This window comes from Xiphophorus maculatus, chromosome 12 (genome assembly GCF_002775205.1).
Source record: "Xiphophorus maculatus strain JP 163 A chromosome 12, X_maculatus-5.0-male, whole genome shotgun sequence".
Taxonomy (NCBI): Eukaryota; Metazoa; Chordata; class Actinopteri; order Cyprinodontiformes; family Poeciliidae; genus Xiphophorus; species Xiphophorus maculatus.
This window is the reverse complement of record NC_036454.1, coordinates 17120202-17146050: the sequence shown is the minus strand read 5'-3', so window position 1 is coordinate 17146050 and position 25849 is coordinate 17120202. Positions and strand designations below refer to the sequence as shown.

Genomic DNA, 25849 nt, shown 5'->3' with positions numbered 1-25849 from the left:
TTGGTTGCATTGAAACAGACCCTCACAGTGAGTGAGGAAATGAGTGATCCTACTCATTTTGAGTATGGTATGTTTTACTACCAGTGGTGGTAGTACTACCCTCAACATGATTCTCCCACCACCATGCTTGACAGTTATGCAATGTGTCTAATCCCAGCATGCTTCTCGTCAGTGTGGTCGTGTTGTGTTACTCGAGACAACTGCTGGTCTTAAGTTTTGTACTTTTTACATTTCAATGTTGCCACCAGGGCAGCTAAGAGCTGAAGATAAAACCAAAGGGAGAAACATTTTCCAGGGCAAACATGTTGATGCTTTTGTCTGTAAAACATGGGGAAAGAATGAATGAATCAGGTTCTCCAGTGCCACCTGCTGCCTGAAGTCACTCTGTCTGCAGTCAATGACGGCCCAGAAATATTTGCCTGGATTTATCACACCAGAGTTGTCATAAACTCTCAAGAGTTGTGTGATAAACACTGACTTGTCTGTTTAATTTGCTTAACTTATTGTTTTTGTATGTTTGACTGTTTTGATTTGGTTCACCTAAATGCTGTGGCAAGGCGGCGGCCTGAGTGAGTTAGGCAAACCAGTCCAACCAGTTAGTCCAGGGCCCTGTTAACAGTTAGATTATTAATGTTTCATTAACCATGTGATGCAACACATGCTATGGTTATGGCATAAGTGGTGACGATAGTCTCTCAATGGTTGGATGTTGGTCCTGGACTTGTTTGGGCTTGACTCGGTCTCAGGTTCGGTGTTTTTGACTGCAGCACTAATACGTGGCTTAATGTTTACTTCTTCTGACCTCCTTCTAACTTTCCCCAAAAGCATTTGGCTTCTCCATGGGACCAGCAGAAAAAAATTCAGTCAAGTTTGAAGGAGTCCATTTTGAAGCAGGGGAGTCTTTTTCAGTCAGCAGCCTCTAAATCCACATTAATGTTTAACTTAATTCACTGTGGATGAGGACACTGGTTTTTGAGCATCTTCCAGCTTAGGACAGGCTAGCACCTTGATGGATCCTGATGCTTCAAACCATCAATTTCTTTTAACCTGAGGGCCACAATAAAAACAATAATCCCAAACACACAGCAATACTGACTTTGCTCACTTTAAAGGGGAGGGTTATGTAAAAACGACTTTTTTGAGACAGAAACCCAATTTCAAGTCACCAAAATTGTGAAGTCATGTTTGGTATTTTTATAACAACCCAAGGTAATGTTGTTACCTTGGGTTGTTATTATTACAACAACCAAATGGTTATAAAATAGCACTTTATAGCCATTTGATTGTGCTGTAAAATGGCACTATAAATCCCACGCCTTTTACCATCTGGCATGGCTTTGGCAAAAGAAAAAAGTGTTAGTATTAGACTGTTAAGAAGAATATGTTAAATGTTAAACTATGCTAGGATGTAAACAACAGTTGTTCAGTTGCTGGGAGAAAGATCCAGTGTCCTTTCTCTTCTGTGTACACTTATGATGCAGAAGCCTGCCACAATAGGAGCTCCCCATTTCTTCAACACTGAAACCAATCAGTCAAAATGACCTCTACCCTTTTAGGTAAATGTCCAGCCAGGCAGATATCCAGGAAATTTCTCATTTAAACAAATAGTGTGCCATTTCTCTGAAACCTGGTAAGGGAAACTTAACTAAATTTTTGTTTCGGTGTATGTATATATTCAGAATTTTAAAATCCATATTAAATTTAAACTTGTGTACCCAATGAATGTTTTAAAACTCACTGAAAACGTTGCATGTTCATTCCAGTTTGGAAAAACAATTGATAAAGTGTGAGCAGTTACACGAGTCATATCTCATAACTCTTGCAACAACAGCAATGGAAACATTCAGACAATATCTAAAGCAAACGCATAATCAATCTGGATTTCAAAGCACATGACAGAAAGACGAGGATGTGAAGAGAACAAAGCACAAATGCAGGGAGTGAATGACTGAGGGTGGAGAAAGATGGAGGTGAACAGGAGAGGCTACACACACTCCAAGGTGGCGGGTGTGGCTTTCAGGGAGTTCTCCTGCCAGTTTAGCACAGGAACAGGAATGCAGGTCTCACTGATGGTCTCCTGACAGCGAAAGGACAGGGGGGGCCCGCTATCGAGTAGTAGCTGAGCGTTGCTCTGGACTGTCTCCACTACAGAGGGAGGTGGAGGAGCAGGAGGAAGGGCAGAGGTCGGGGGTGGTTTTTGAAGGGCCGGGTGTGCAGATATGGGAACAGGAGACCGAGAGAGGAGGAAGGAAAGGAGACAGGGAAGACACAAAAACATATGAAGCAAGAACAACTGGACATAAAACGAAAGGCAAGCCCTTAGTGGACCTCACTTCTAGACTACAACTGTTTTACAGTTTGAATGGTCATAATAACCAGTTTTACAACCACACATAAAAGACAAGAAGCTAGATAATGCTGATAATCACTGATAGATAAATACTGATAAAAGTATTACTGCAGCTCATTTCCGCCCAGACATTTGTTTTTACAGCCTCATTCCAAAAGTGATTAAATATCAATTTCTAAACATATTCTAAACACAAGATCTCATAATTACAAAGTAAAAATTTTTTTTTTTTTTTCATTTTTCAGCAAATTTATAAAAATGAAAATTAAAAATTATACGCACAAGGTTTTACTGCATTCTTCATGACATTCATGGCAACTTGCCTTCACTGATTATGCTTTCATTGAGGTTAAGATGACAGCAGCCAAAACTAAAAGAAACATCTCCAGAGTGCTGATGATCTCATCTTACAATACTCAGATAATAAAGGGGTGGCTTCAGGGGATCTCTGTGAATATCCTCCGGTGGCTCAGCCAGGACCTGGAGTTACAGTAAATTTAATTTAATATGTCTGGAAAAAATTTAAATGGCCATCTACCGACGCTGCCCATCCATCCTGACCGAGATTGAGAAGATCTGCAGAGAAAAATGGGCAAATATACACAAAACTATATATGTCAAGCTCATCAGCACTTAAAGAAGAACTGCTGCTAAAAATGCTGAGCAAAAGAAGTGAAATCTGATATACAGATGATTTTTGAGGAGTTGTTATTTCATAAATTAGCAAAAATTGCCATTTTTAAAAAATATATTTTGGAGTAAGGCTGTAAGATAAGAAATGTGGACAGCAGTGAATATTTTCTGATCACTAAGCCCTGGATCTTAGAAAATTTGAAACTTAAATCTGAGGATAAAACTTGTTTTAGTAACTAGTTGGTTCATTTAAACTAAACATCGACAGCCAAATAGGACTATTGGAGGTTCTAAAGGTTACTCTATTAAAATGAGCGTCCAAAACAGAAATCAAAATCAGGACTGTGACCACATTTAGATGAATAACCTGCTTCACAGAAGACAAACAGTAGAAAAATGTAGCATTTTTCTCTGAGACAGTGTCCTATGTGAGTGGACTCATGGTGTGCTACTAAGACATGTGCTGTGTGCGACGAACAGGACAGCTGCTTACAATGAAAATGTCTCCTTCAAAGGGAGAAATTAAAATAAATCTACTGTATGAAATTCTGCATTTGTGCTTGTGATGAACCCGGCAGGTCTCAATTGTTTCACTCAGTTTTTGCCTCCATTCATCGCTCCTGCAAGGAACTCACCCAGCAAGGCCGAGTTTCCGTCTCCAAGGGGGAAGCGTTGGTAACGGGGAACGCTAAAAGGAGGGAGGAGGTGAAATTTCCGCTCCAGCAGAGGCTCCAGGCGGGAGGCAGAGGGATCAGCCGGGTGGAACAAGTTATAGACCTGCTGACAGGCCGGCCTCAGCTGGGCCACTAGAGGGGGAAATCCAACCAAAGACATGGGAGGGAAGAGCAGACAAAATCAGATGAAAAAAAAAAAATTAAAGGCTGTCCAGCAGAGGCATCTTTAATATAAATTTTTATGCCCAAACACATTATTCACTTAAAACTACTGCATTCCTCTTAACGAAGAAGCTCACCATCCAGCATAGGGATCACAGTCTTCCTCAGGGCCAGCACCAAGCCCAGCGGAGAACCAAACAGGAAAAAGTCTGACACCTCAAAGTCAAACTTCCCCAGGGAGCTTCCGTCCAGCATGGTGCTGCTGCTCGACCTGCGGGACGCTGCGTCGCTCTTAAGGACGCTAGAGTGCAAGCTGGAAAAAAAAAATGTAATCACACAGCTGTTAGTCATTCAGGCACTTGCTGCCACATTCAAATGCCTTGAGTTACTTTCACTTTTTGTCATGTCACTACCATAAATCTTAGATCAACACAAAATAAATGCACAATGTGAAGTGGAAGGAAATGATACTTTCTTTTTAACATATAAAAACATCTAGAAGTGTGGAGTAAATTTGTATCAGACTCTAAATAAACTCCAGTGTATTTCTTTTGTCTCCTGAGCAGCAAAAAGTGTCCACCTGCACTTGGATCTAAAAGCCTCTGAGGTTTGATTTAAAAAACATTAGCTAACATCATGAAGACAATGAAACAAAGTATCCTGTATCCAATTCAGGGCAAGCCAAGAAGAAAACCATTTGGAGGCAGATCAATGCTTGAGATCAACATTCCAGCAGGCAACAATAAACTTCCAGTCAGAGCTATAATGGTTACGCTTTGACTAGAATGACTTAGTCAAAGTCCAGAGCCAAGTCCAATTGAAAATCTGTGGGAAGACTTAACAACTGACACTCAAAGATGATCTATGTTGTGTCCAAGTTATTCAGATGTGGAAAGTTGTTAAAAAGGACAAAATCCAAATGGGTGGCAGCTAGTACTTTATATAGGTTGGTCACCTAAAATCCTGGTAAAACAGGCAAAAGGTTGTGTTTGTAAGGTGGAAAAAATACTAAAATGTTCTAGGTTGTAAATACAGTTGAAAAAGCACGCTACTATCACAGCATATTCAGCAAACCTGGCATTAAGTAAGAACTGAAACGTGTCAGAAGGAAATAGTTCCTCAGGTAAGTGTCGCTCACCTGGACAGAAAAGCTTGGTGTTGTTTAATTGTGTCCAGTTCGTAGGTGGACGAGTCGCTTCTCTTACGGGGCAGCTGCCTCTTGGTGTCATCGCTTGAAGTGACACGAGGAATATCAATGTTACTGCGACTCAGGTGGCGGCTGCTCTCCAGTGTTGGGGATGATGACCCATGTCCGCTGTTGATGATGATGCCGGGAGAGAGAAGGTCCTGGTCCTACATGAGGAGGACGAATCACAATGACAGAAAGAAAACCTCAACAACTTACAGATGATAAATATGTCCATAAATTGATCAGTTAATAAAAAATGTGTTTGATGTGCCTTTAGGATGTGAACGTCTCCTACCTGCACGCTGATGACGCTGCCTCTGCGGCTGCTGTTCTGGCTTTCATTTACCGTGGGGGTGCTGTTACAGAGAGCATCAAACCCCAGGATTCCTCCCACACAGTCCCCAATGAGGCAAACCTGCACAGGTCAAACATCAGAAAGAAGGTTCACAAAATATCAAAAAGTAGAAATAGTATATTGTGCTGTCTAAAAGTCTTAAGTCATTACATTTTTTAAAAGATTTTCATCTAAGTAATCTATTAAAGTGGCCTTGATCAATAGACATTAAATGTTTCTGAAGGTTAATCAAAGAATATCTTTGGTCTTTGGCTGCTTTGTGAGTATTTTCTGGTTCAATATCTGATTACTGATTAACTGAAGGATGAGCCAGATTTGTATCTTGTTTTTTGAAGACAACTTTCAGATGTCCTTCATCTGCAAAAGTTTTTTGGATGCTAGATGCTTCTTCTTTTATTCTTCTCTTGCATTTATCTTTAAAGCACACCCGGCCCAAAAGGATCTGCTGTTCAGGTACACTGACTGGAAGAAAGGATTCAACTAGAGAACTCTAAAAAGTCTGCAGAACTACAAAGCAAGACCAAAAAGCAGAAGCTGCTATGTAACAGATCAAAACAAAGTCTTACATAATAGAAGTAGAACTAAAAGTAACGCATCGTTTTAAATTCCTTTAAAAATAAATATCTGCAAAAGGTTGTGTGCATTTGTATTTTGTCCCCTTTACTCTGATACCTCTAAACTTAATGACATGCTCTCAGATCTCACCTAATTTGCAAATAAAGTGCAACTGTGCACAATTTAATCTCAGTATAAAACCAGCTGCTCTGTGAAGACCTCAGAGGTTCATTAGACAACAAACAGCATCATGAAGACTAACACAGCAGATAGTTCAGGGATAAAGTGGCTCCAAAAGACTTGGACTGTGTAAAAAGTTTCCAATTGAGAAACTGTAGAAGTTTGAATTATTGTTCATATGCTTTCAATCAGATCTGACTAAGATTGTTCCATTTAGCAAAGAAAAATTGGCAAAGATTTCACTTTCTAGACGTGCAGAGCTGGTAGAGAGAGATACTCTGAAGCACTTGCAGCTGTAATTATAGCACAAGGTTGAATAAGGGGAACTGAATACAAATTCACATGTTAGGTTCAGATCTGTTTATCTTTACTTGTACAATTTTTAATCCACTCAACAATAATGTACCACTTTGTATTTGTCTACCACTTCCCACTAAAACATGCTAATGTATGTGGTTGTAAAATGTGAAGAGTCTATGAATAACTTTACCAGCAAAACTATCAATAAGAACCTAATCTGAGAAATGAACAGCCATGTCCCGGTTCTGAACACCATCTGACCTGGCCAGAGAAGGTCGCTCCATCCTGAGACTTAATAAACTCAGAATACACCTGGTTGGCGCGAACAATGACAGTGGCCAAGGCGTCCTGGTACTGTGGAGACGAGGTGGCCAGCAGAGGCAGAGCTGCGAGCGGGATGTGGTCCTGGCTGCTGGACAGATATCCCTCATCATAGCTGTAAGGGCTCAGGCTGCAAAAGAGGAAGGAGGAGCTTAAGTAAATAAACCAAGGAAGAGGAGATGACCTGAGTCATAAGCTGGACTTTTATGTAAGAGAAACAGCCAATGACAACAAACCCTCAGTCAAAACACTGCCTGGAGCCTGCAGATATAAATGTGTGCAAGTGTTTTCTCTTACTTAGAGACCAGAGAGAAGGCCTCGGCACAGATGGCGGGGCAGGGCACCAAGCGGATGGCGATGCGGCCGAGCGCAGCGGGGTAGTGAACACGCATGACTGTGTCAAACGCTGTGCTGATGGTGTTGACGTCGGCCTGCTTGCTGTTCTGGTCCCCTCCGCCCGTGTCCAGGATGTTCCCTCCGTGCAGAACCAGTATCAAGACATGGATCTTGGAAGCCTGCAGACTCTGCTGAGGCGAACTCTCCTAAGGGACGGCAGAATTGCGGTGAAGGTGATGCACGGAGAATGTTTTGATACTTTGCTTGGTTTATCATCATGACCAAAGACAGAGGGTTTTCCCCTTGCTAACAAAAACGTCCCTCAGTTATTGTAGATGACATTCTGCGTCAGGCTTTCCAAATGTACCACAGAGCAGACTTTTGTTCACAACCATAGAGGGGCAGAGGGCCATGAGAGGGGGAGACAGAGCAGAGCCACCCTCCACCTGTATGACAACAATCATGCTTCTGGAGGATGTCACAATAAACTGCATGGAGTAATGTGTAGTTTTGTCTTGTGTGTCCGATCCAAAACTTCACATTGTCAAAGAACCACCATAAACGCACAATCAATGCCACAACTGCAAGTACAAGCGAGTTGAACAGAGGGTGGTGGTGTCGAGGGGTACACATGGATCGGGGTTTGGGCAATGGTGACGGAAAAGGGAGGGGCAGTCAGTACTGGGTGGGGGTGGGGCTTCCTGTGGGACTTACTCTGCCCCAAAGTGCTATGGGGCCAAAATGTTTACTTACTGACTGGTGCCTCGTTACCGTGATGGTGGGGATAGGAGAGCTATCGGCGTGGCCGCTAAGAGAGTCACGCATCTGAACACAAGAGGACAGAAAGGCTCAGGGACAAACGGCCTTTCTCTTATCCTCCAAAGCGTAAAGTCTCATAAACCCAGCTGAGCTAAAGGTCATCGTTTCTATTTAATTTAGTTCTTAGGCTAAAAATGGACATTAGCAAGTTTGGGTTATGGGAACTTATTTTTTGGGGGTATTGTTATTCAGGAATAGAGCTGGGCCATATGACTGAAAAAAACATATTTTACATCAGTCAATATTGATTAGTTTCTTGTTTTAAATATCTTAACTACTGCCAAACTGGTGATGTGACATTTCCTGTTTTATTTGCAGTTTCCTCTCAAGCTGTTGTATTCATTTTATCCTTTCACTTCACTCTGTTTTTTTTTATTTTTAAGTGGTGAAACCTTAAACTGCTGCTGAGCAAGTTACTCAACAGGTTGTTGTTAGGTAACCACAAGTTGTTGCTCGGTAACAAAAGAGTGAGTGAGTTAGTTGATGCCACAAACGATGCTTAGCTGGCTGTGAGAGGTTGAGCAGCTAAACTGTTTCCACTGCCTACATCCCCCAGAATGCTGTGCGGTTCTGGATGGATGTTCCATGAAATTATTGGAAATTCTATTAGAACTTTTCTATTGATATTAATATCCATCACAATATATATTGTCATTAATTTATTGCCCAGCCCTATTCAGGAATGCTTAATATTTGACAGGGCAGCATCAGAAGAAGCTGCATTAGTTTCTTAAACATTTTCACACACGTACCTCATCCAGTCTGTCCTCACTCGAAGCTCTGTCATAATCGACGCTCATTTCCTTAAAGTTCTCTGAAAACACAGTTTTATACACACAGTTTTAGAGAAGAGTTCCTGTTGGGTATGAAGCTTCGGTCAGTGCTGCTCTTCGTACCAGGACTTTCCTCCGTGTCCACAGTTTCAATCTTGTCCATGAAGTCGTTGGAGTTCCACTTGGCAATTTCTTTTGGGAAAACCTCCTCACCATCCGAGAGATCCTCTGAAGACACAAAAACAGAAAATAGCGTGGGATTAAACAATAATTAGTTGCGACTCCATGAGGAGCTGGTTATTTTTTTTAATATAAATTTCCATTTCTCATTCAGTCACTGCTGTAGCTTTGGTCATTTAGTGCCTGGCTTTTTTTAGACTCAAAATAGAGTCATCTTGTATGGGACCTTTGTCTGATTTTTAAATTCCTAACATTTTTTAAAAGCTTGGCAACCAACAATTCAAAGAGATTTCTCATATTGCACTGCCAGTATACTAAAAAGACATAGCAACTCATATCTACCTTAGGATGTTCCTTTTGGGTTATACTGGTTTGATTAGAGTCATCTAACTCAAACAAGAATCAGAAATTGATTAGTAGAAATAAAGTGAAATCAGGACTTTAAAGAGATTAAACAAATAAATTCAATTATTTGACAGATTAAGGCATTTTATGACTTTTATTATTTACTTCATTTTTTTCCAGCTGCTATGCATTAAAACGCTGCTTTCCAATAATATAGTTCAGCACTTGCATGCTGAACAGCATAAAACAAAACGCTCAGAGAGGTGATGAAAGATGAACAAAGTTAAGAAGGAAAAAGTGGGTTGATTGTAATTTATATACAATCACAATATTTAGCAATAACATAACGTCCATGAACCGGTTTATTTATGGGTTAAAAAATTAAAATATGGTTATGCATTACCCTCTGCCAGTGTTTATAAATTTATTATTACCCCTGAAGTGCATGCCATTTCTTCAAGAAGTTTGACAAGTTTGTTAGCTTTTTCTTATTATTTGTACTTAGTATGCAGTACAGTAAAAAGAACAAGATAGAATAAACATCACTTTTAGCCACTTTATTTGAAGCACCACTCACTGTGAGGGCCATGAAGCGTATATAAGGACAAGCATTGTCAAGTGTGAAGTCGTAAATTTGTAGTCGCTCTGATGTCAAGTATAAACATTTCTTTTAAAGAGGATATATACTCGTTTTCCCCCCAATAAACTGCTGTTCTTACAGCACATTATTAAGGAAGCTGGAAGGTTTCAAATGGCCAAAAGTGTTATTAAATTACATTTATAATTTACTCTATGGGAACATTTCAGTAATGTGCTCCTTTTGTAACATATTAAGTTAATTTTGCTGCACCATAGCAAACTGAAATACAGTGCAAGGAATCAATTCACATTCCAGAAAACCCACAAGAAACACAAGAAAATTCATAAGAAATCCCTACAATCACAAACCTGCAGTTTTACAAGGTTCCCCAGAGAGTAAACACAAGCAGACAGGCAACACCCAGTAAAACAGTCTGGGACAAAAAGTGATTTCAAAGATGTTTGTGGTGTCATCCTGTCCAGGATCAAACAATGCTTTTATTCACTATGTGTTGTTTTTTTTTTTTGCAAGACTATAACATTGTGTTTAAGCAGAACACAGTACCTATTGTCATTTTTTACTGATATTTAACAAATATTAAGGCCAAGAATGCATATTAAACGTGATTAACATCAGATGTTCTTGAGCTGAAATTTCTTTCATCATTCTGCACAATAAATAAGGTTCCTTTCTCAAGTACGCCGACCTAGACTCACCTTTTAAAGTCTTATTTCTAGTAGCTTCTCTGACATTCTTGACATTTAAATAGCAAATGTTAATTAAAATTGCCTCTGCAAAACAACTGAAATTGGCTACTGATTTTGAAACAGAAATATTTTACAGTTTTTAGATCATCTGGACTAAAACATTAGCTCTATAACACACACATAATACAATAAATGCAGATTCTTTAAAGCAGCTTGTAATCTTTGATATTTTTACTTTGCCTGTATCAATTCCAACAGCAGCAGTTTTAATGCTTTGGGTCTTTATTCTAAATAGAGCCATTTAAAATAGTCAAGAGACCAGAGAATGAGTAAAAGATCCAGTCTCAGCTTTAAATGACAGCATTTCTGTATGAATGTAGGGAAAAATGATTGGGGCAGAACTGTGATCCATTACACAAAGCAAGGTCCACAAAGAAACAGATGACACTGGGTCATGTCCTCAACCTGACAGAAAAAACTTTGGGATGAACTGAACATGAGCCATAACTTTCTGTTTCAATTTGGGACAAATATATGAGATACAGCCTTAATTTTTCAAAATGGGGGAAGACAAAACGGCATGCCATCCCTGCAAGACAAATGTGTGTTTCACAAGTGAGGAAATATTCACTCACCTAAACGTGCAAATACACTATATTCAGAGCTGTGGTCAAAATAATATTCTTAAAAAAGTGGAACTTTGCCAAACAAAGCTGGTGGAGCAACTATGTAGCACCAAGCACAAAGAACAGGATGATAAGGGAAGTAAAATATCTCCAAAGCTTGTTACTGGAGATCTGCAGCAGAAAGTTGCACCTTGGGGGTCACCGAGTCTCCATAGCAACCATTTATTTTAAGACTTTAACACATTTTTCCAAGAAGAAATAACTGTACATGCTGCTGCAAATGAGCAAAACAGTCCCAATTATACTATAACTGCTAGCATCACAGTTACCACTAACACTAATTGTTGTGAATTTATAACTGTAATGAATACATTGTTTTGATAAAAAAAAAAAAAGCTAAAGTATTTGATATTAAAGATATTTGCTGCATCACTTAATCAGTTACTGTATGCCAGCAAAAAGTCAACATAGTTGCTGTTTTCCAGTCACAAGCATAAACAGGTTGAAGTTAGAGTTAGTGCTGCAACTAATGATTATTTTAGTAATCGATAAATCTAACAATTAGTCTGACAATCAATTAATCATATTTAAAAATTCTGTAGACTTTCAATTAACCACTATTAAAACAATACTAAAACAGTTTATTATTATTTCATTAACTGATGAAAATGATTAATCTTTTCTGCCCTACTTGGAATGAATGGAGATTATTGAGTTAGAAGAGTCAGAGTGAAAATAATAAAGATGTTTCCCATGACATCATCACACAAACGATGGCTTCCAGAGGGACGCGTATTGCTTGGATGTCTGTGTGCATTTAAAAGAGCCGAGTGTTTTGGTGAACTGATATCCGAGTTGGACATCAGGAGGAAAGACGTGGCCCCAAGTATCCAGCCACCTCTTCCTTCTTGGTAGCGCGTTTGCAGCACCACACCCTTCTATTGCAGCTGCAGACCCAAAGTATGCTGGGTATCTGGGAAGCTTAAAAACTGAGCTGCAGCTTTTAAGCTTGAGCAGTTGAAGAAGCTAGAAAGCAGGGGGGGAAAAGCAGTTTAAAGAATGTTTAGCTGAAAATATAATTTACCATGGGCATCAAAGAATTCCTCGTCCGAGCTGTCGTCTGAATCGCGCGCTATGCTCTGCATCCTCCACTCTGAGATGCTGTGACGTGACGGACTCACTGTAAAACCACAAGAGGCAAAATGATGCTGTTAATTGGGGACATGTGTTTTTTCAGCCTCTCTCTTTTCTTTCTTAACACATACAGAAATACACTTCAACAAGGCAATGTCGCACAAGCCCACGCCCTCCAAGCTCAGGCACAAACACAGTGTTACATAAACACGCTGAGAGTCTCTGTGGTGTGCTGCTGTCCTGCAGATGAGATGGGCTGCATGGTGGTCAGGGGTGATGTGAGAAAAGTGAGGCCCAGTGCAGGCGAAACACCCAAAACCGAGGGCGGTGAACACTTAGAGTCGGCCCTGTCTGTCACAAGCCTATAACCGACACCTCATGTATCATTAGAGCAGTGGAGGAGAGGGGGGCACAGCTGTGGCTGTCAGGACAGACAAAGCAGCAGCAGCGGAGGGGAGAGGGGGGCTCGCGTCTGCCTCCTCAGATCTGTGATGTCAGCACTGCTGCTAAAAATAGCTCCATGGAGAACCACGGGTGGCGATGGTGGTGATGGGGCTCATAGGGGGGTGAAACGCGGCATGCAGGAGTCACAAGAAAGACACAGCGAGTGCAACCTTAAAGAACGGACGGCACATGGGTGTGTTAGTTCACGTGATCTGTGATGTCAGAGGCGATGCTAAAAATAACACGGCTCTGAAGGAGAGAAACTGCTGAAGCTGGACAGTCAGTCAAAGGTGAGGGCACGAGGAAACACAGGCTGCTCTTCATCCGACTGTAACACCGCCTATAAAAGCCCGAGCAGCTGCACCTGCAATCCAGTTATTCAGTTACATTAAAGTTTGTTTTTTATATGTCGTTTTATTAAACTGTTCACATGGTGAGCCGGTCCAAGGGTTACAGATGCCACAACATGATAAAACAGTTTCCCTCCATATTTAAGGGAATCCCTGCTATGGATGTGAAAATGACCTGAAAATAAAATAATCACCAAAAGATCTTACTAAAGAAGATGATAAAAAAAAACTCTTTTGGTAAATGATACCATAATTTTGAGGGTGCATATAATTAAAGTAAAAATGTTTGGCATTGAAATTGAACGTACTGTTTTATAACTTCAATCTGAATCTACCTACATGACTTAATATTATAGGATCAATTTGACTATATATTTACAAAATATATAAAATCGATCTATTTATCTTTTATAGTGAAGATGACATTGGTTCATTTGTTCTATATAATTGAATTAAACAAAATTTATTTCAGTCAAAAACGTTTAATCTGAATTGAATTGTCAAAAATAAGACGGGCTAATAGTCCAATTTCGTCTACCCACCACAGGCAGTGAGAAAAATAGTAAAAGAAAATGTAGAGGGTAGGTAGAGGGTTTACTGTGTGAGACTATGCTGCTGTTATAAAAAAATATATTTTATGACTTTCTCCACATTCTTGCCCTTGTCAATAATTATAGGAGTTGGAGTACAAGTCAAGCTTAAGAGTGTAAATGTAAGAGCTGGTCCTGATGTAATTTGTGGGTTTTGTATTATTTCATATTAAATTATTAATTCTATATTTTTTAATGCCATCATGTAAAGCTTTGTTGGTTAATATCTAGGGTGGTTAATATCTCACACACTTCCAGTTTATCTCCAGAAAGACGTCAGATCTGTAAAGCATGTTTTAGGGAGAATTTATCACCAGAGCTGCCAGCAGGTTCACATTTCTGGGCTCCTACTTGATTCAGTCAGAGTTGGAGAAGAGGAGGTAGCTGCAGCAGCCGTGAAGTAGTTTTTCCACCTGAACGGTGCAGCTGCTTTGCAAATGCAACTCCAAACAGCTCCCATGGGATGGTCATGTGAAAAGTAACTAACACATAGGTGCAGAGCTCCAGAACGTCTCTGGTGTAGTAAGTATTTTTATTTTGCCTATTTCTTTGTTATTTGCAACCTTTATTTATATAAATATGGGAAATCCCATTCAGGGAAATCTGTTCCTTTTTCTTATAATAAAGGTCAGATATTTTTGTTTTGCTCTATAACCCAATTGTCATCAGATCACAGTTCTTAAAGTGTGTTGGTGTATAGCCAGGGTTTCTGCAGGTTTCACCAACTCAAATTTAAGACTTTTTAATATCATTATGAATGGAATTTAAGATCTATGTCTCCACAACTTTGTCTAGACATCTGAATTTTCACGTATCCATAGTAGATACAAAAAACTGGCTAGCTAGCAAGGGCATGTTAGCAGTGAGTTAGTGGTAGCCAACATTTTAAGGCCTGAATTTTAGATACATGAATTTGAGACTTTTAAAAACATTTTTAAGGATGTGTGTGCACCTTGACCATTTTATATAACTTTTTGAAGCACCATGTAGATTCTGTAGTTCTAGATCAGTTTTATTGATGAATGTACACAATGACCGATGTGTCAAAGATGGGGGCCACCACAGGTGAAGAGCCGTTCACCTCCTCTCTTAGATGAGCGGGAGGATCTGGATGAGGTGGACCACTGCTTGGTGAGGACGCCTCGTGGCTGCAGAGTCTCTACTGATCTGGTGGCCGTTTCCTCTGCCTCGATAGAGCTGATTGCCTCTTTGGCCTCCTGCTCTTTGTCTGGAGACACTGTGGTTCCGTAGGATTCGGTGAGCTCCTCGCCATGGAGGAACTTGGCCATCTTCCTGGCCAGGGCCAATTGGGTTTCCAGCTCCAACTGCCTGATGTCGTCCATGGTTAGGCCATACCACTCATCCTGCCAGCACCAGGCCTGCCGGTGGGCATGCACCATAACCTTTCTGAGCCCTAAAGGGAAACAACAGGCAGACCAACGTTTAAACAGGCTTGCAGACTCTGAAAACAGAAAACAGTGATAGAAATCCAAAGCTCTGCTCACCAACATCATGAATGAAGCGTTCAATCTTGGACTGCATGCCCCAGTAGCGAAACTCCACTTTGCAAAGTTTATAGGCACACATGATGGGAGTCTTCCCTGGGTTGTTGTTGTACTCCTCTATCCAGTCATCCTGCAGGGGCCCCCTCTGGGTCTTGGCTGACTTGTAAAGCTTCGGGTCCTCCTCTGAAATGTACTCATGTGGAGGGATGGGATCTGTCACTATGTCGATTACGTCTGCCAAAGAAAATCGGGTTTCAGGCACCAATAACTGATGGAGTCAGCTGTTTGGAATTACGACGGCTTTAGTGTGGTTTTGTAATCATGTCATAATGTGCACAGGAGGGCAGGAGCAGAACATCCAAAAGCCAGACTTAAAAACTAGCTTGCATTCTTTTCATAACCAACTTCCAGTCTGACTAATGGCATCAGTTACATAAGAAGCAGTGACTGACTAAAATCATTACAAATAACATCAGAACTAGGTCACCGTGTGCTCTACAAGCACTTATGTTTTTATTGTAGTGTGATGGGAAGGTTTTTCCAAACACAAAAATTATGCTGTGTCACTAAAGTGCCACAAGTGGGCTTCATCCACTGCTTATACAGAAAAACCTTCAGACAGGAAAAAACGACCAAACTAAAATTAATAATGTTGCACAAACCAGCATATGCCCGTCTCAAAAAACATAAATGTTTTTAAATATAGATTCCTTTCTATAAATTTGTTGAAAAAGTGAAAATAATCTGCTTCTAGCAATACATTTCAAGCAGTTATAACTGTTAAGTTTGATTATTGGGGTTAACCAAAGCTCAGTTTCTGTGAATATTACATAAGGGTTTTTTAATAGAAAACTGTTAAATCAGGACCTAGAAAAGGGGTGTAAAAAGTGAGGGCTCTACTTTGCTATATTAAAATAATGTATTTTTAACATATTGCTGAAGCAGATAAAAACTAAATGTTTCACACTAAAATTATTTAGCATCATTAAATAAAAGAAAGAAGAAATGGACCACAGTGCAAAATGTTCGGAGACCACTGGCCTAGAAAATCACGGCAAAGAATGCTGACATGACAGTCAGGATTTACTGTATCATTACCAATACATCCTGACTGTTCTATATTCAAGCATAATTCATTCAAAGTTAGGTGGAAGGAAAATTTTTGAATAGGTTTGACTTTACATCCTCTCAAAGTTGTGGTTATCCAAATGAATTGAATTTTGGATTTTCTTGAACTGTAAGCTATAATCACATAAATTAACAGCAGAAATATTCTCATATGTAATGAAGCTACATGACTCTCTTTTTTGGAATAAAATATTGAAATAACATTAACTAAGTTTCAGCTGTACAGGACAGCATTGTGTTATTGAAAATATAGCATATAAATCTTAAGCTTCTCCATCATAACAAGGTTCTCACCAATAGTTGTTTGCCTCTTGTCTGCTGCCGATAAGTTAAAGACATCAGCTTGGTTGCCTGTGTCAGGCTTATAGTAAGTCTCAATGTCGATGGAGAACTTCTCAACAAACGGACAGGTGTATCTGCAAGACATTATGTGACAAAATGCATCATAAAGGACATGAACCCATTCATGTAGTGCTGAATGGCTCAGGATTAGTCAAAGAGTGAGAACACATCCTCAGTGTGAACGAGGCTGTTCTGATGTTCTGTTGTGTCTGAGACCACTGCAGTAAAACTGTCGCTGGTTAAACAGATATGTCAGAAAGGACCACAGCACAGTCTTGGGTCAACCTCTGTCAGCACCTTCACATATCGGTTTATCAAATAGATAAATGGAGCAACGACCCCCAGAGAATGAGGGGTCATCATCAGCTTGCAGGACACTGAATCTGATGCTCTTACAATGTGATCGATAATATTCTGACAGCTTAATATGAGGTTTATATTCTCCCTTCAGAAAGACAGATTTTATAACATATATTTATATTACTTGGGGCATCACTCTCATGAATGTATGGTTGAAAGCGCACATACCTTGTTCGGGTGTAAGGGTAGGCATTCCAGGACTCCTCTTCAACCCTCAGAGCAGCTTTGGGCAGGATGGAGCGGAACCAGCCAGGAATGTGCATGCCTATGTGGTAGACCTTATGGGTGTACTGACCCACCCCACCTGGTCCATCTGTGTAGGGCTTATTCTCAAGGATCTCCACCCCACTTCCTTCACCACAGCTCTCTTCTCTGCTCTTTTTCTGCAAGTATAGCAAAAAAAAGGGAACTGTAATGACTTGGAACAGTGTTTACATTTACACTTTTTATATGGACCTGAAAAAGGTGATTAGGTGGGTAGCCCCGCGGCTTTCTTGAATGTAAACTTAAGTCGACTTCAACTTCCTTTTCTCCAGACCACATAAAAAAAAAAAGCTTAGATGGGCCTAGTCAAAGGACCTATGCAGGTGATGTACTGAGATCTTAAAAACATATGACCATGTCCATCACGTTTAGTTCGAGTATTGTCAGAACATGGTAAAGTTGTTCTTAAATGAATCATCTTATTTAACTCCAGAAAAAGTTGAGCAGCATTTAGCACCACATGTTAACCATGTTAGTAATTTATTCATCTAAACACTTTAGATTTTAAAGCCGAGATAAAAAAAGACATGATGTGCAATATTTGCTACTCGATAACGTCTGCACCAATAAACAACACAACAAATCTGATTTATGAGCAACTAACACAGAGTGACTGCAATTAATACATTATAGCTAAATATAAATATATCCACAGGATATCTTGTTATCTTAGTGCAGTAAAACATTAAAATGGTTGTACTCATTAGTTCCAACAATTCCAAATTTACTTTGCAATCTTGATTTTAATTTTTTTTTCAATTTTGAAAATTTATTCAGGTTTATTTCCTGTTAACATTTTGTTTTCAGAAAATCATAAAGAGTTGTTAGCTGTTTGTTTAATGACCGTCATTTGTTTATACAATATCCTGCGATTTAGAAAATACTTTCAATTAATTTAAAGCAAGACTCAACAAGAAGGTATCAGGGACAGTGTACTGTTTAGGGCCATTCACTGCTATATACTGTACAATACATTTCATTTATAAATCTTTGCATCAATTCTAAATAAATCTCATATCTTGAGAAATGTATAGAAACTTCATTTATTTTTACAATATGCACAAGAGATCCCTTGCTGGAAAGAAAGTTTTCACTTTTTCAGAAACGTTTTAAAGGAGTAATGAGTGTTTGATTTGTACACATTAAAACAGATAGTGTAGTTTCACTCTGCTACAAGTAGAAACACATAAAAATATCTGGAACAACAACCTACATGCTGTATTATTTCATCACAGATGGGCTGAGTCAGTTATTACAGTGACTAGTCTGACAACGCACTCCACAATTAATAGCTTCCTGAGCGCTATGCATCCTCTGAATTGCAAATGAGGAAGCCTAAAAGCAGGTGTATAAAACCACACCTTTCCCATATTTACATTCCAGGTGCAGAGCGGTGGAGCTGGGTGGAGACATGAGGTGCAGTTGCTCAGAGTTGCAGCTAGGCGAGACAAAGTTTCACAATCAAAGCGGTTCGGAGAAGAATGTGAGGCACGGGCAGAGCAAGGATCGTTGGGAAATCAGTGAAACGGGAAATCTGAACAGCTGAGCAGAGTCCAAATTCTGACGACAGTAGAGGAGGAAAAAAAGCGACTCAGGGATCATAAATGTCAAAGATCCAAAGTCTGCCTCTTTTCTCCAAATCTCCTTGCAAAAGTGGTTCTATTTTTCAGTCCATTTGCTTGATAACAGTGAGGAAGCTCTCTCCGGTTTGCCGGAGCAGTTGCGAGGAGGAAGGCATCCAGCACTCTGGACCTCATTACCTCTGACAGGTCATTCATTAGCCACTCGCTCTGCTCTCAACAGCTCAGATGCAGTTAGAAAGACAAAACACAGACGCCCCGGTACCGTTGAACCAGCCATACACAAAGCCACTGCCTGAATCCAAGCCTACTTTATCTGAGCTCAATACCGTAATTACAGACTAACATATGCACATAAAGATTATAAATATGGATGGGGCTTTAAGCCATAACAAAATCTGTGTTTAATAAAAATTAAAATGGGTCTGATCAGTAGAGAGATCCAAATGAATTAAATAAAACATGATCATTATGATCAAACAATGCATTATCGTATTCACATTTACTTTTCTCATATTTATTCATCCATATTTATATTCTTATTTCAAATCAGATGAGTCCTGACATGTGACTGTAATGTGTTAAACCAAGCGTTAATTTTGGTTTTCTCAATTAAGCAAGTTCAAAAGCAAAACATAAAAAAAAAGCGATGGTCAATGCTGATCTGCCTCACTCACTAGGCCACTAACACCTTTTGACAGATGCATAACTATAGTACAACAAACGAGTACAGTACAAAATGTTTATGTTCAGAAAATTGAGACTTTCTGCTGCTTCCACTCACTATCGCTTTGTTTTACACAACCACTCCATGGCTCACATGTATAAAGCAATCAGATAGCAGAGTTGCAGGGAGAAATGGCCCAGGTCCATACACATCAGAGTAGCAAAGCATGTCAGAACAGGAGCAGACTGTATCAGTGCTTTCAACAAAGTGTTACAGACTGATGATCAGGGTTGGTGGTCCGTACAACACACTGCAACGCTTCAGTAACTTTCAGCTGAGTTTTCAACTGCCTGGTGCTTGCCTGTATCAGAGTTTTGTATTTTTAGACATTTCTCAATTTTGGACATGAAAGTGAATATAACTCTGGTGCGTTGCAAGCCTGAACAGAGAAGACTAGGAAAACCTTCTTATTTCATCGGGCCAGGGAACACAATTAAAGTTTCTGTGTCAAAAGATACATTTTGTCAGACACAACTATATGTCTTGGTATTTGTGTTTCAAAAAGTGACTGAATATACACAATTGCCACCAAAAAAAACAACTATGTGTTTAGATACCTCTGCAGTGACAGGATGGGAGTCACATCCTGGTTCATTCTCACTGCTGTCGACTTACTGAGCCATGTTTCCTGTTAGAGATGCACTGAGCTCCAAAGACAAACAGAAGCTGCAAAGTCAAAACCTGAACATCCAGCGCAAACAGATGAGCCACAGTAGAATGGTCTAATATTTAATCCTGTCTTGATGCATTTTCTTTGCTCATTACTACAAATCCCTGCAGAGCAATGAAGAAATGATCGGCTGGCTATCAAATTAGAAAGTGGCAGAAGGGCAACGGAAATAAGTGGAGATGGAGTGGGCGTGCTGAGCGAGGTGCAGACATGGCTAAGATGTCCTAAGGCCCTGTCTTCATCCATGAGGTCTACAGTGGATTGGCGTCAGGCGGGCCTACGTGTGGCTGCTGCCCTGGTAACCTACGGCAGCGCAAGACAGGCAAGCGTTCTTCGTTTCTTCCCATTCTTTCCTCGCAGCCCTGTCTTTTTTACCCACCATTTCCTCTTTTCATTCACTCTCTCATGAGCAAAACCTGACCACCGGCATGCTGCTGATGTCACGGTTGCCATGGTGACAGAAGCCTTACAGCAGCGAAGCTGTGTAGAGATGGTGAGGTCAGTGAAAAAGGTAACCATGGGTCATCAATGTAACACGGTAAAACTGCCAGCCGACGCAGTCTGAGTCGCTTTTCCAAAGAGAAATTCAGCGTAAATCTGTTCACACGTTGTTTGTGTCGGGTTGCCCGTAGAGAGCCCGTCTGGGGACAAAGTGGATCAGAACTAAAATGTTTCACAGGATTAATACCCCACAACTACATTCACGCTTTTACAAAAATACTAAAGAAACAAGGGTTTAGTGTTTGAGCTCATATAAAATGTTCCCTCTCGTGTTTGTCGGAGTGGAAAGACACTTAAGTAAACTCATGCGAGAGTCTAAATGTTGCTTTGTGTTGACTAAAGGAGGAAGTTAATGTTGATTCACTTGATGCTGCTGTACATTTTCCTTCATTAAACATTTCGCTGGTTGTTGAGTTTTCTGACCGTCAACGCCTGATCAAACATGACTGTATCTGTCATGCATCATACGATATACATATTACCTAACCAGGTCAAGACTGCTGTGCCTCTTGTAAAAAACTCAACTACATGTAGGCATTCAGTGTTTCTAAACAAGATAAAATCCTTTTTTAATCACAATCTGAGTTACAAGCAGGGTCAAATAGCATATTGTAAAATAACCCAAGGTTAAATAAGTACAGCTTTATTTGCACAAGTAACAGGAATAATAATAAGTAAAATAACAATAATAATAAAATAAGGTTTTGAGCAGAATAACTAAAGCTTTACACAGTAATTTTTCTTTTCCCTTTTCACATTTTGCGATTTTACAACCCCAGAGAGGAATTTTACAACCTCTCTGTGTCTTTTATTGGGACTTTATTTAATACACCAACAAAAAGGAGTCCATATTGTGAAATAGATCTTTATTCTGCACTTCTACTCAATAGTTTATACAGATCCATTTTCCCTGCAATTACTACTTTGAGTTTTATGCAACATAAAATTTAGGTCTGGTCTTTGATTAGGCCATCCTAACACCTGATCTAAATCGTACCATTGTAGCTCTGGCCGTAAGTTCAGGGTCATCATCGGTAAACCTTCAATACAGTCTCAAATCTTTTAAAGTCACTCGCCGGTTTTCTTTTAGGACTTATCTGTATTTAGCTCCATCCACCGTACCGTCAGCTCTCACCAACTTTTCTGCATCTTCAAAGCATGATGCTCACGCCACCATGAGCCACCATACAGCATTTTGCATATAGGCCAAAAGGTTCAAGTTTGTTCTCATTTGATCTTCTTCCACATATTTGCTGTGAGCCATCAAACATGGCTGCTCCTCTGGTTTTAACAATGACTTTCTTCTTGCTACATCATTGTCTCATCAACAGATTTTTCCCAACTGAGCTTTGGATCTCTGCAGCTCCTCCAAATGAGCCTCTTGACTCCTTCTTTATTTCTTTCATGCTCCAGTTATTTACATTCTTGGATGATGGGTGGATCAGGCATCTGTGATACTTTAGCAGCTTGGAATATTGTTTTCTAACCTAACTACATAACTTTACTCCTGACCTGTCCACTCTGATCTTTATGATGCTGTTTGTTTTCTAACAAAACTCTGAGGTCTTTATGGAAAAGCTGTGTTTGTAGTGAAACTAAGTTACAAACCCATTTACTGAGGTAAATGACTACTGAAGACAAATGGGCTGTGATGGATTTTACTTAGGGGTATCAGAGTAAAGTGGGGTAAATAGAAACGCATATGCATGAAAAATATCTTCAAGCTTTCTTCCAGAAAACAGATGCACACTACTTAGTGCTCATTTAGCAGATAAAATCTCAATGATTTCTGTGGTTGACAAAATTTTAATTTTAGAATTTAGGGGGTGTGAATACTTTAGCAAAGCGCTGCAACTTTACACTGAAAATCTGGTCATCCATGTCAGTCTGAATCACAGCCATGTCTGGTAGGTAACAGCCACCCCCATGCACAAACATGCAGTCTATGTCAATTAAAACCAGCCAGTTTAGGAGGTTCAATTGGATAATCTATCAGCCTAAAAGCACTCTTTGTTCTTCTACTCTTTCTGCATCACACAACTTGTGACCAATCATTCTGTAATCGTGTGAGCTGTTGAAAAATTTCCCCTGCTGGCTTATCTTGTCCTCATTTGCTTCACTTGGCTCACCATTTTCTTTTTTTCCTACTTTCTCACGTCTGGTGGTTGGTTGGTGTGAGTGTGTAGGTGAAAATTAGGTGGGCCATGTGTTGTGCTGTTACCTCACCTGGATCATGTAGAGCTGGGCAATGCGGTACTCCTCCACACTCAGGGGCATGGGGATGCGATACTCCTTAATGAGCATGGTGAATCTTGGAGCGGGGGGGGGTAAGAGGGGAATCAGGAAGAAGAGTGACGAGGAAACGGGGAAAGGGGGAGGGAGGGGTGAGGGAAGGGATGGGGAGAGGGAAGAGGAGAGGCTCCGGTTACTCTTATATGTGACTCGTCAGATCACCGGCTGAAGTCTGCATGGATAGCTCCTGTAGATAGAAGGAAAACACAAACATTTCTTAAAGCTAAATTGAAAAAAAAACCCATTACTTTTCAAAATCAATCGTGTCAATCTGCATCTTAACACGCCTCTTGATACTTGAAATAAATTAAAGAAGAAAGCTGCAAACAAGAAAAAAAACATTTCAAAAGCACAAATGGTGAAGAAGAGGAGAGAGGAACAGGTATAGTTACTGCCTGTTTGGTCCAAGCCTTGGCATTGGCGGGAAGCTCTAGCATCTGAGGCATCGCATCTCTAAACACTGCCGTTACCTGGATAAAATCAGCGGCCACTGCCCAGTCCACCCCATCGCTCCGGCATCGTCACATGGAGTACCTCACTCGGCAACCGAGGGATTAGTTTAGTGAGGAACTTTACATAACTTTGCACAACCAAGGTTTCACAAATAGCTCCATCCGAGTTACACAAAGCTTTGCTTTCCAACCACTGGGGAGATAGAGGTAGGTGTGGGCTATACATGTGCAGCATGTGGGTGGCGTGAGTTGCAGAAGTCTGTTTTAACCAGTGCAGAAATACCAACTCTCCTAAGCTAAGTTAGTACAAATAAAGGCCGTATCTGTGCAGAGTCGTAGTGTACATAAGTTTATCTCAGTGAAGCCTCCTAAATGTCAGCCAAGGCAACAGATCAACTGAAGAGGAGTTGATGCAAAAAGAGCGATACCCATCAGAGGAAGGAACGGTGGCGACCAAATGAATAATGCTCGTACAAGGACACACTTTTTTAGCTCATAAAGGTGAAGCTACTGGCAGGAAAAACAGGCCAGGCCACAGTCACCTTTTATATTCTCCAACTTAGAAATAGAAGTTTGGATTTCATCACAAAGTTATTTCAGCAATTTCTTCAGAAAATGAGACTCGTACGTAGATTCATTATGCAGATTGAAATATTGGAAGCAGGTATTTCTGCTATTTTTGATTAATACAACTAATGAAATCCAAAATTTTGCTCATGAAAAACCAGAATGTAGCATAAACGTAATTAAAATGGGCTTTTTAACACTGACATGTTATAGTATAATCAAGAGGAGGACTGCTGAGTCAACATGTGTCAAGACGACACACCAACACTCTTCAAAAGGAGGGGAAGCCTGAAAAAGTCACTTTTATAGAAGCTGGTTGAGTGAGGAGTGTAGCTGAAGTCGAGAGCCACACAGCAGAGTATAGGGCATGGCACTCTGTGGCATTCCTCAGTCCAAACAAGTCCTGAACCTGAAACATCAGGAACATCTGGGCTAAAGAGAAAGTGGACTTGGATTTTTCTCAGCTCTCTTTTGGACTTTTTTTATGGCGAGAACTGCCCAAGAGTCGGATTGAAAAGTGGAGACAGACAGAATCCAAGCTGCTCAAGGTTCCTATTTTTTCATATTATTGCATTAGAAAATATTTTTTATTGGTCTTATGTAAATATCACATTTTCTGAGAAACTGAATTTGTGGTTTTTCATTATAAATTATCAAAAGTATGTGAAAAATGCTTTAAATATATCACTTTGTTCACATCCTTTAATATGCAAGTATGTGTTTTTTAAAGCAGGGGGTGTTATGTCAAATTGTCTTTTTTGAGCTGCAGTATCCAGGCTCAGCTCCACCAGACTAGTGGCAGCAGCAATTAGCAAACATCTGGTGGAACAGCACATCTCCAGACCTCATATTACAAAATATTTCTCAGTCCAACACTCTTAAGAACAGTTGTAAATGGCGCAATGGAGGAGCATCGTTGTGATGATGTGCTGAAGGTGGAATGTTTGGAAAAATAGGAGCTTCTTAAAACAGACAGAAGCCCATTTCGAAACATCAAATTGCATTGCATGTGCATGGAAAATACATAATGCCTTTTCTATAAACTAATTACTAAAATAAATTAGATTCTAATTTATTAAGATGTACATAATGCATTAAACAGAAGAGCTCCAGGAGTCACTCAAAAGAGCAAAAACTATGACTATGGTCAAGCTGAAAATAAACGAAAATTAACCAGAACTTCCATACAATGAAAGTTGAAGTAAATATCATGTCACAGCTTACATTTCAGTGGGAAAATTTGACAACACAGGCTTGAATGACCACAATCTTAACTAATATCTGACCTTTGGCAGCAGCTGGACAAAGCTCTGGAGCTTAGCCATTCGGTGTAATCACTCTAATTACACTAATATTCCCAGTGCGTCACTTACCCAGCAAGCAAAGAGCAGCTCCTGGTGTAACCAATATTCCTGTTCCTCCTCCTATTGACTGATAGCTCCTGCAACACCTCACTGAAAACAACATGAGCGAGCTAACAAGCTCATGTACCACAGCAATAAAAGCATGACAATTTCTCCACAGCGATCTGGTGAAAGGAGCATTAACATTTTGTTCTACTGTATGCATTTTTCATGTGGAGACCTCTTTGGTTTACATGCAGGAACAATGCAGCAGGAAAATCGGAGCAGAATGCCATGCTTTGCTGAAAATAACTGCACTCTTGGGAAACACTTGGAGAAAACTAGGCTAGCTGTGGAGGCCCTGAAGAAAAGCCTAACAGTCAGAAAGGTCTTCAGAAATGGGAACCAAGCTTAGGAGAGGAAGGTCAACACTTCAATCTTCACATGAAACTTAAAAATGTGTCAACAAATCCTGTGCATATTTGTATTCAGAGGCAAGATGAACACATTTGCAC

The 25849-nt window shown here is 40.0% G+C and overlaps 1 protein-coding gene across 4 annotated transcripts in view; it reads right to left on the bottom strand.

Annotated features, from left to right (window-relative positions):
• pitpnm2 (phosphatidylinositol transfer protein membrane associated 2) overlaps nt 1–25849 on the bottom strand; it is a 55727-nt gene that overhangs the window by 10540 nt on the left and 19338 nt on the right. For 2 of the 4 annotated variants that reach the window (XM_023343003.1, XM_014469085.2), the window contains exons 2-16: nt 22907–23159; nt 17107–17321; nt 16531–16652; nt 15109–15342; nt 14685–15017; nt 12170–12265; nt 8771–8875; nt 8627–8688; nt 7017–7261; nt 6660–6849; nt 5304–5423; nt 4958–5172; nt 3957–4132; nt 3619–3789; nt 1993–2145 (exon numbers count right to left, since the gene is read on the bottom strand). In XM_023343003.1, the coding sequence (XP_023198771.1) occupies nt 1993–2145; nt 3619–3789; nt 3957–4132; nt 4958–5172; nt 5304–5423; nt 6660–6849; nt 7017–7261; nt 8627–8688; nt 8771–8875; nt 12170–12265; nt 14685–15017; nt 15109–15342; nt 16531–16652; nt 17107–17321; nt 22907–22984 (2515 nt within the window). In that variant the 5' untranslated portion in view covers nt 22985–23159. The remainder of the gene's footprint in view (nt 1–1992; nt 2146–3618; nt 3790–3956; nt 4133–4957; nt 5173–5303; nt 5424–6659; nt 6850–7016; nt 7262–8626; nt 8689–8770; nt 8876–12169; nt 12266–14684; nt 15018–15108; nt 15343–16530; nt 16653–17106; nt 17322–22906; nt 23160–25849) is intronic. The other 2 variants (XM_023343004.1, XM_023343005.1) reach the window with 1 other exon arrangement.